The sequence below is a fragment of the Barbus barbus genome (assembly GCF_936440315.1).
Source record: "Barbus barbus genome assembly, chromosome: 2".
In the NCBI taxonomy this organism is placed as follows: Eukaryota; Metazoa; Chordata; class Actinopteri; order Cypriniformes; family Cyprinidae; genus Barbus; species Barbus barbus.
Window position 1 is genome coordinate 40,529,050 of NC_136730.1, and position 9,969 is coordinate 40,539,018.

General features: G+C 36.2%; 1 protein-coding gene across 1 annotated transcript; it reads left to right on the top strand.

Moving 5' to 3' along the window:
* Window positions 1-215: 215 nt before the first annotated feature.
* LOC306880211 (inositol 1,4,5-triphosphate receptor associated 2-like) lies at window positions 216-6,624 on the top strand. Its single transcript, XM_079433580.1, has 16 exons — window positions 216-406; window positions 499-552; window positions 642-827; window positions 929-1,036; window positions 2,123-2,303; window positions 2,411-2,469; window positions 2,865-2,925; window positions 3,095-3,253; window positions 4,286-4,403; window positions 4,498-4,548; window positions 4,628-4,705; window positions 4,782-4,838; window positions 4,925-4,984; window positions 5,078-5,133; window positions 5,247-5,340; window positions 6,064-6,624. The coding sequence occupies exons 3-16, from the start codon at window positions 647-649 to the stop codon at window positions 6,235-6,237; spliced, it is 1,437 nt and encodes a 478-aa protein (XP_079289706.1). The 5' UTR covers window positions 216-406; window positions 499-552; window positions 642-646; the 3' UTR covers window positions 6,238-6,624.
* The last annotated feature ends 3,345 nt before the right edge of the window (window positions 6,625-9,969 follow it).

Sequence of the window (9,969 nt, forward strand, 5' to 3'; positions counted from 1 at the left end):
AGAGAAATACTCTGAAGGTTGGATATGTTTGGTGAAATGGAAAAGGACAATTAGTGGGTGGCCTTGAAACATTTGATATGGAAAACTGCAGAATGTTAATTAAAATGGTCCATTACAGCATTGTTTTGTCCTGCTAGAAGCACACAGGCAGTGAATGGAGGGCGTTTGGGGGGAGGGAGCCATGTCATCTGGTTTTGATGTGTGCCAGTGTGTGTCTATAATGAAAAGAGGAAAAGGCTCAGCTGTTGCTTTTAGAAGTATTGAGATCTACAAGCAACAAGGATGTTGCACACACTGTAACTATGACCAAGAATGAACTAATATGCATGATTGTCAACAGATCATCTATGCTGTTTTGATAATGCCATTCTTGTGTGTTTTAAAAGGATGATATTCATTTAAAAAGGTATGTAATTTTATATTGCATTTCATGCCAAAAATAGTATATATCATTCCGTTATTTCTGATGTCTCAGTTGTTGTCATTATCATATTTCAGTAAAACCATGAAACAGAAGATCTCATTAGCTCATCTTCAGTAGATCTGGAAAATGTAAGTCCTTCTCTGAATGAAATGAAGGGTATTGAGATACAGATGCCATTGGAGTAACAATATCAGCGTTTTCTTTCTCTGATTGTCAGTGGCTATGGCCTCAGAGAAGCTGACTGGACGTCAGGGCTCTTTAGAGGAAGACTTTGGGCCCCATCTTTCCTCTTTCAGGCTCGTATCACAGAAACATGACTGTAATGGATGCAGCGTCCCGAGTCTTTCCATCGACTCCGGAACATACTCAGTGGAGCTCTGCCATCTGCTTGAGAGCAGTGAAGGTGATATGATGCTTTGTTAGTATTTTGATACTATCATATGTATTTTCTGAGTGTGCAGCTGTAATTACAGTCATCTTACCTGTGTCTTTACATTGCTTTAGATTTTACATCAGAAAACAGGACTCTGTGTGATTGTGCTGACACCAATGGCTTTTCAGAGGAAGACCTCCTGAACATAACGTTTGAAGCATGTGACACTACTGGCAAAGGTACGGTTTCCTGTTTAAACAGTTTAATAGATGCAGACTTGCACATTTCACACACTACTGTTCAAAAGTTTGGTGTCTTTTAAAAGAAAAGTTTTTTATTTTTATACTTTTATTTAGTAAGGGTGCAGTATACAGTATGCAGTAAATTGATCAAAAGTGACAGTACAGACATTACACACACACACACACACAATATATATACTGTGCATACATTCACTGTGAAAAAAAAAATCCGTAAAATTTACTGTAAAAAAAACAGGCAGCTGTGGTTGCCAGAATTTTACAGTAGCAACATTTTAGGTTTTACAGTTTTAACTTAAATTTACAGTTAAATACGGTCATTTCATTAACTGATATAATGTTAATATACCAACCTACTGAAGTACTGAAATCTACCTTGTACCTTTGTAATATGCTGATAACCACCAAAAGCAGGTAGTGATGAGATTCACATGATGAACCAAAGCCCATCACAAGCAGCTTTTAAATATTAACATATATAGTGCACAGTGTCATTCACACAAACACTAAACAACACACTAAATAACACACATGGAAACTGAAATAATGCAATAAACATTAATTTAACAACATTAGATGTAACATACAAACCTAATGTACAAAACTGAGAAGAAACAGTTTTTCATCAAATTTGAAATGTAACGCAGTGAATTCTGGGAATGTCAATTTACGGTTATTCACTGTAAATTATACATTATTTTTCACTTCCAAAAACGGTATACTACCATAAAATTACATATAATGTCCAATACAGTTTTTCACCATATATAGTATAGGGGAACATACCATTAACCATTTAACAGGTTTTTACTGTAGCATTTTTACAGTCTTTTACTGTTAAATTCACAGGCAATTTTACAGTGAAAAAAAAAATATAACAAATTACTTTGCTTTTTTCAATTTATTCGTATTTGCTGTCCTTTTGCATTTTTTTATTCATCAAAGAATCCTAAAAATTTAATTAAATTGAAGACTCAAGGAATGATGCTGAAAATTCAGGAATTGCATTTAAAAAACCGTACAGACTCCAATCAGTTGAACAGTGTATCTCTCTGTTACCTATAGGAGAGGTTCACTCCTCCACTGTGGTGCAGTATCTTCAGTCCATGACGCTCCAAAGCACTGGCCAGGACAAGCTGACCAATTTACGACATATGCTGGACCCAGAGAACAAGGACCAACCTGTTAGTAGAGATACGTTTCATGCTACCATGAAAGCGTGGATCACCCAGTGCTGCCAAGATGGGTGAGAGATACAGACAAAAACACAATGTCAGGGTATTCAAATGACGTGATGTGACTAATTTTAAGATGAGATATTATAATGTGTGCTAAACACTGATTTATGTATAGGGCTTCTGAGGATAAAAAACAGCAAACAGGATCAACCTTAAGAAAATTGTCTGTAACTGGTAAGTGAATAATAGTGAAAGCTTACACAAGTTTGGGGCCAAGAAAATGTTTTAATGTTTATGAAAGAAGTCTCTATTTTTGTGAAATATTATTGCAATTTAAAAAAAACTGTTTTCTATATTAATACATTTTAAAATGTAATTTATTCTTGTGGTGAAACCTGAATTATCAGCATCATTACTCCAGTCTTCAGTGTCACATGATCCTTCAGAAATCATTCTAATATGATTTTGTGCTGTCGAAAACAGTTGTTCTTATTTGTTTTTTTGTGGAATCTGTCATTGTGACTTTTGATCAATTTAATACATCCTTGCTGAATAAAAGTTAAAATTCTCTTTTGTAACTGTGACATTTTAAACTTTCATCTTAAATCAGTCTCACATTGTCCCCATAGGGACTGAATATCATCTTCCTTTAAATGAGGCCACATTTACAGATGTAGCTGAATGTCATTGGTCAGTTAAGTGATTTTCATTGTTTTTTTACTATATTTATTTAAAGAGCCCAGAAATGGCTTGACAGGTGCAGTTTTCTGTCTTGTATTCACATATTTATAGATGGATAACAAGCCTTTAAGAGCATCTGTGATTGCAGCAGTATTCTGATGGTTCTGTGTGGTTTCAGTGAGTCTGGAGATCTGTCAGGTTTAGTGTCTGAGCTCAAACACACCCAGCACAGGTTGAGTGAGCAGAACAGCAGCCTGCTGAGGACCGTTTCTCAGTGTGAGGACACCATCCTGCAGCTCAGTCTGGAGGTGTCAGAGCTGCACACTAAACTGGCCAGGTATCCACTCATATGCACCTCTCTCACCACAAATCTATCTGTGTGTGTGTGTGTGTGTGTGTGTGTGTGTGTGTGTGTGCTTAAAAATATGACTTGACAGATATCAATGGAATGCACTAAGTACTAAATTAAAGAAATAGTTGTAGATGAGTTTGTTTCTTCATCTGAACACATTTGTAGAAATTTAAGATTACATCACTCGCTCACCAGTGGATCCTCTGCAGTGAATGGGTGCCATCAGAATGAGAGTCCAAATAGCTGATAAAAACATCACAAGTAATCCAAATGATGGCAGTCCAATAATTAACACCTTGTGAAGTGAAAAGCTGTGTGTTTAAAAAAAAATAAAAAAACATAATAAAATAAATAAATAAAATCCACCATTAAGATAATTGAATTTCAAACCATTGCTTTTGGCTAAAATACGAGTCCACTATCCATATTTTTCTCCAGTGAAAAAGTCATCTGGTCTGAATCGGGAGAGAAATATGCACAAGTACCATTTACAAGCAAAAATAATCCAAAACAGTGGATTTTGATGTGAGGGGACAATAGGGGATATGCTTTTTTCACTGGAGGAAGCATTATTATGGATTATGGATTCGTATTTTGGCCTTAATGATAGATTTATGTCTTACAAAGATGCAGCTTTTCCATTCACAAGATGTTAATTCATGGACTGCAGTTGGTTGGATTACTTGTGGATTATTGTGATGTTTTTGTCAGCTGTTTGGACTCTCTTTCTGACGGCACCCATTCACTGCAGAGCATTGGTGGGCAAGTGATGTAATGTTAAATCTGGGATGGCCTGAGGGACTCAGTGAGGGTGAATACATTTTCAGCGATTTTCCTTTTGGGATGAACTTTAAATAGAGCCAGGCATGAATGAAATGTGTATTCGTTATTAAAATGCCATCAATAAGTAAATACATAAATATTATAGGCTATGCAATGTCATCAGTATAACTGATATAATAAATAATCAATATAGCTTAATAATTATGTTTTTCTTTTCCTTTCAAATGTCACCAGTACCCAGCTGTTTGTAGTAAGAGCCCGATCCCTTTCAGAAGAACTCGATGAAACCAGATGTGCACTGAGGGAGAGCCAGGACACAGCTGCAAGAGCCCAAGCCAGCAACTGTGCCTTAGTATGAATCATTCACGCTCTTGAAGTCATAATACTGATTACACTTGTTTTATAAATGACTATTCTTACCCAGTACCTTGACATTTGTCTTTTAGATAAAGGAAAGTGAACGCTTGAAAGCCCAAATCAAAATAACCGAAGAAAAGGTACTGATTTTATAGAATCATACATTGTAAGTATTTCGAAAAGGTTCTGTTGTGTGTTAAATCACAATATCTTCCACAGAATGAAAAATTAACCCTTGAGAGGAATCTTGCTGAAGATCGAATTAACAAACTGAGGAGAGAAAACTCTGAATTAAGGGTGAGAAAATCTGTAAGTGTGTATTTTATATGGCCGCAGAGTGAGCTACAGTAATACTGTCTGATCATGTTCACAGGGAGAATTAGAAGAATCTCATATGGTACTGGCTGTGAAAGACAGGGACCTTACAAAGGTGATATTAAACTCTGTGGTGATCCTTTTTACTGTGTCAAGTACATTTTGTCTTTCTTTATGGCACTTCTTGTTTATTCCACACAGAGAAGCATCCTGCTGGAAAAGCTGAAGGACACTCACTTTGAAAGTCACAAAATTATTGAGGTATTCCTTTGTTGAGAATAAGCTTGTGACAGTGTGGAAGAATGGTTTGACTGTTCAGTAATGGTGTTCTGTTGTCTGCTAATGCATCTGAAGGGCCTGCAGTCAGAATTGATGAGGCTACAAGAACACTCACAGCAAGCACTCTTCAGGTAAACACTACCGATGCACCTCTCCGTTTCATTAACAGGAAAAGTCAGTTGGTACTTGTGAAAAGCAGCAAAAAAAGTATAATTTATGCTCTATATGCAATCATTTTTGGCAGGTTAAATAAATACCACATCAGTTCGTACATTCCACAGAGGACAGGTGTGACAAACCATCAGTCTCTGCACCATGAGATGCAGGAAGCTCAACCGGTAACTGTTTATTTCACATTTACTGCTGTACAGTGGATAATCTCTCTGATACATGAATTATTTCAAAGTTAATGGCCAAATGTATCTTTATAAAACTTCAGTGTTTTGAAGATTAAATATAACTTGGTGCATCTGTCATTGCATTTATGTTAAAATAATAATAATAATAATAAAACAGAAACTCATTAGAGGGTACAGCGGCAATATCATCACAAAATCATTATCATTGCTTATTGCACTAGATCAAGCCTAAAAGTTACTTTTGGGGAGACATTTTTGTTCATTTTGGTGGCATTTTTGTCATTCATTTCTGACACTGATGCACAATCTAACAGCTAACATTGCCCACAATGTGGGAAAGAAGCCTTTCTACAAATTAGATGTTTATGTTTCCAAAAACAATGATACAAATAATACATAATAAAATAATAAAAATTAAATAAAAATAACTAATTATAAGACAAATTAAATCCCATTTCAGGGGGTTAATCCATGTATGTTGCCAGTAATTTAGAGAGTTCTAAGGCACTTTTGTTTTTGTTGTTTAAAATAATTAATGATTTTTAAATGCCTCAAAACATAAAGAAACCTCAAGAAAATCGACATTCGTTTAAATAAAAACTTGTCTGCTATCAACATTTTACGCCAAATTAAATCTCTTTTTTTGTTACGTAATAAACGTAATGGCTGTACATTATATGTTCTCTTCTTCTTTTCTTTCAGTCGCAGAATACGGCTATGGAGTTGATTAGTGGTTCACTGAGACAGATCTTACCCAGCGTCCCTCAGAGAGCAGACAATCAAAGCCTCCAGAAGATCAAGCCTGTAGAGATTTCCCATGTACTCCACACACAGCTCTCAGAGACTGTGAGCAACACTCACACAACATCCACATGATACACTGGGGGCTTTGGCTGAAGTTACTAAAATAGTAATAGTGAATGAAAGTTATTTTAGTTTATTATTAGTAGTAGTATTCAGTCCTCGCAGAAATGACCCCTGCAGCCTTTTAGCAAATTGCAGTGATATTTACAGCATTTTTGTGTTGTTTTGCAGTGAAAACCCGTAGATAATCATGATGTACTTGCTTAATTAGTGTAAATGACAGTACAATATGTAATTGATATCACTTGACATTTTAAATGTTTTTACAATTGTAATTTTTACAATTATGTCTTTGTTTTTGTAATATTTTTTCATTTTCTTTTAATAGTATTATCTGTTATCACATTCGCTCAAATATTTAAAAAATGCATATCCATTTAATAAATGAACATAAAATCCAGGAGGCGCAGAGTTATTATTATTAACGTGATTATTGTTGTTGTTGTTTTGTTGTCCTGTTGTTGTTATTATTATTAATTAATTATTTTTTTAATCAGCTAGTTCATGTTTTAATATTGAAAGCCTGATCTGCTGAATCAGACCTAAAGAGATAGTTAGGGATATTAAAATGAACTCAAACTAAAACCATAAAAAATATTTTCATTACTTAAAATAAAGGTAAATATATATATATATATATATATATATATATATATATATATATATATATATATATATATATATATATATATACACACACACAAAAAAGTTTTTTTTTATTTCAGGCAGTTTCTCAGGAAACATTGGCATTGTTTAGTTTAACTTGATGTACTAAAATAATTAAAATAATATGAATAAAAACTGATAGAAATATTATTAATAATAATAATAAATGAAAGCACAACTAAAACTAAATTACTAAAACTTTAACTAAAATTTAAATGAAATAGAAAATATAAAAATAACCATTTCAAAGTAATTCAAAATATCAATGAAAAAAACTATAATACTATTTCAATGCTAATATAAGACTGTAGTCTGTTTTTATTTGAAACATTTAATTTTACCCTCATGTCATTCCAAACATGCAGTACGTTCTTGTTTTGTATTATGTGCTCTTTAGGACAAAGTTGGCAACAGTGCAAGTGAGAAGTTACAGAGACTCTATCTGCAGAAGCAACAACAACATGGAAGTTCTAGGTATCAGCTGGTCACACTGTAAGGAATCATTTTTTATATCTTGTGTCGTCTTATAACATTGCTTTGCATGATGCATGTTGTCCATCTGCTTTCCAGTCTGAAAGAGCTGGAGCTTCTTGAATCCCCGCTGGCAGCGCAAGGACAGCACAAGGCCAAGCAACAGACACAGGAAGCCCACATAGCGGCCGCCATCACCTGGTGGAGAGGCCAGACTAAAGAGGGCAAGAAAAACCAGGCTGCCCAAGTCCCACAAGAAACTGTGATGGACATTCAGAAGCGGATCCAAACCCTGGAAGTCAATCACATAACAGCCCAGCTGGAAGAGACTAAGCGTGGCATGAAGGTGCTTCTCAAAGACCAGGGAACGAGCACCTGTGACGATGCTCGGATTCAGTTTAGGGATGTGGCTGTGGTCACTGATTCATCAACAGAGCGTTTGGCTGCAGAAGACCTGCTGAAGTCTCTGAGGAAAGTGGAGGACATGGTGGCGCAGGCCTTGTGGGCAGCTCAGGTGCTCGTGGGCAGCGAGAAAAGGATAAAGGAGAGGATGAAGGCCATCGGCATGAGGGTGGAGAAAGCACTGAGCAGAGCTGAAGCTACTGAGAGTCAACTCAGTGCCCTGGAGGCCACCATCTCTGCTAACACACAGGTATGGACTGACACAGAATGACTCGCACCAAATGCATTTACACTACTGCCGGCCATAAGTTTGGAAAAATTACGATTTTTGAAATATTTTAATTATCATTTTAAAGTCTCTTATGCTCACTTAGGCTGCACCTATGCTATCAATAATATAGTATAATACAGGGGAAAAAAATGTTAAAATATTACTTATTCCTGTGATGGCAAAGTTGAATTTTTGGCAGTAATTACCCACATGACCCTTCAGAAATAAGTCTAGTATGCTGATTTAGTTTTCTGTTTTTAGAAAACAGTTGTTGTAAACTGTCCTATATTGCGCAATATTATGTTTTTACTGATTTTTGATCAAATAAATGCAGCCTTGGTGAGCATAAAAGATTTGTTTAAAAAAAATTAAGAAAATTTTATTTATTTTGGACGTTTGACCACTAGTATGTACGTACAGTATATAAAGTATGTAACCTGATTACATCATGTTATAATTGATCTAACATGTTGTTTGTATTGTTCTAGTTGTTATGTATGTCTCAGTCCGTGGCTACTGGGCTCCTGGTGGACTGTAGTTCAGCTGCCGCTACATCCTTTTCCACACCCGGGCCTGTCGCTCAGGAGAGCGTCCTCACTCCACTTTCATCTGAAAATGGTATTATTTACCTTTAAAGTTACTAAAACATTTCAGATGACTCTTCTAAGATTATTTGTATGATCGCTACTTTTAGTAATGTTTTATGTAACAGTGCTTAAATTTGATTGAGTTCTTGTTTGTGTTCAGTGGCTGCAAATCAGAATGGCATACTAGCTTATTTCACTTATTTTTTTCTGTAATATATTTATGTAAGTACTAGGGCTGTGACGGTTGTCTATTGCCACTGGCGGTAGTGCATGTGACATCACACACTCTATAACAATCATAATACAAAGTTTTGTATACAAGTGTAATAATAATAACAGCTGCAAATTGTTTTATTTAGACTATAAATCTATGCCAATTCACAAATTACCTCAAACGCCATACACGGCGTTTCCTAGATTGGCAGGTTTGAGCGCAGGAAAATACAGTTTATTCTGCATTCAGCAAATTTATTTTGTGTTGGGCGATGGAACTTGTTGGGAAACCAAATACTACATCGTCGATCTGGAGCCACTTCCATTCATGTAACACATCCGTGTTTGTACAAGTGTCTTCAAGTTCACATAACGCCCTGCTGGTCAGGTTTGTCTCAGAAAGCAACATAGTGTTGGCTCAGATCCGGCCCACATCTGGCCCGTGTGAAATCCATGCGGGCCAGATGTGGGCCGGGTCTGGGCCAACACTGCTTGCTGTCTGGTGTGTTGGTGATGCTTTCTCCAAACTGGCCAAATACGAACGAGACAGCGGTAAATGGAAGATGCTAACAAGAAATGTGGCAACATACGCCGCGATTCCTCTTCCACAGAGAGCGCATGCAGACCAGGTGTTAACGCGCCCGCTTGCCTGGTGGCGGAACAGTGAACTGTGTCTAAACCTGACGCTCTGTCACAACACAACAGGTTGAGTCTGTCTACAGGATGTTTGAACTTTGTGTTAGTATGTCATAAATAAGACGAGGCAGTTTACTGTGAGGGATTTGTCGTGTTGTATCATGCCGCATCCAGTGTAGGCAGCATTACTGATTATAATGGGTTCTATAACCTAGTATTTTGTCGCGTCTCGCCGTGCCGCTCGCGTTGGGTAGACAGGGTGGGTGTATTTAACTTTCTTATTTAAGGCTACTTTCCTTTTTAACTGTATTATTTCTTTGATATTTATTTTCACTGACGGAAGTGCTAAATTAAACACGCACGTTTGTTAATAAATGATCGAGCCTCATTTATTTATTTTTTGCATTTCAAAATTATATATATATACAGTGCCCTCCAAAAGTATTGGAACAGTGAAGACACAATTGCTCTGTTGGCTGTGGAGTCAAGACATTTACT

What these genes read in the sequence shown, in the direction of transcription:
- LOC306880211 (XM_079433580.1), top strand. Translation starts at nt 647, where the DNA reads ATGGCCTCAGAGAAGCTGACTGGACGTCAGGGCTCTTTAGAGGAAGAC. An exon ending in AAGCCAGCAACTGTGCCTTA is followed by an intron (nt 4,404 to 4,497) that starts GTATGAATCATT and finishes TTTGTCTTTTAG; the next exon opens with ATAAAGGAAAGTGAACGCTT. An exon ending in TCACAGCAAGCACTCTTCAG is followed by an intron (nt 5,134 to 5,246) that starts GTAAACACTACC and finishes CATTTTTGGCAG; the next exon opens with GTTAAATAAATACCACATCA.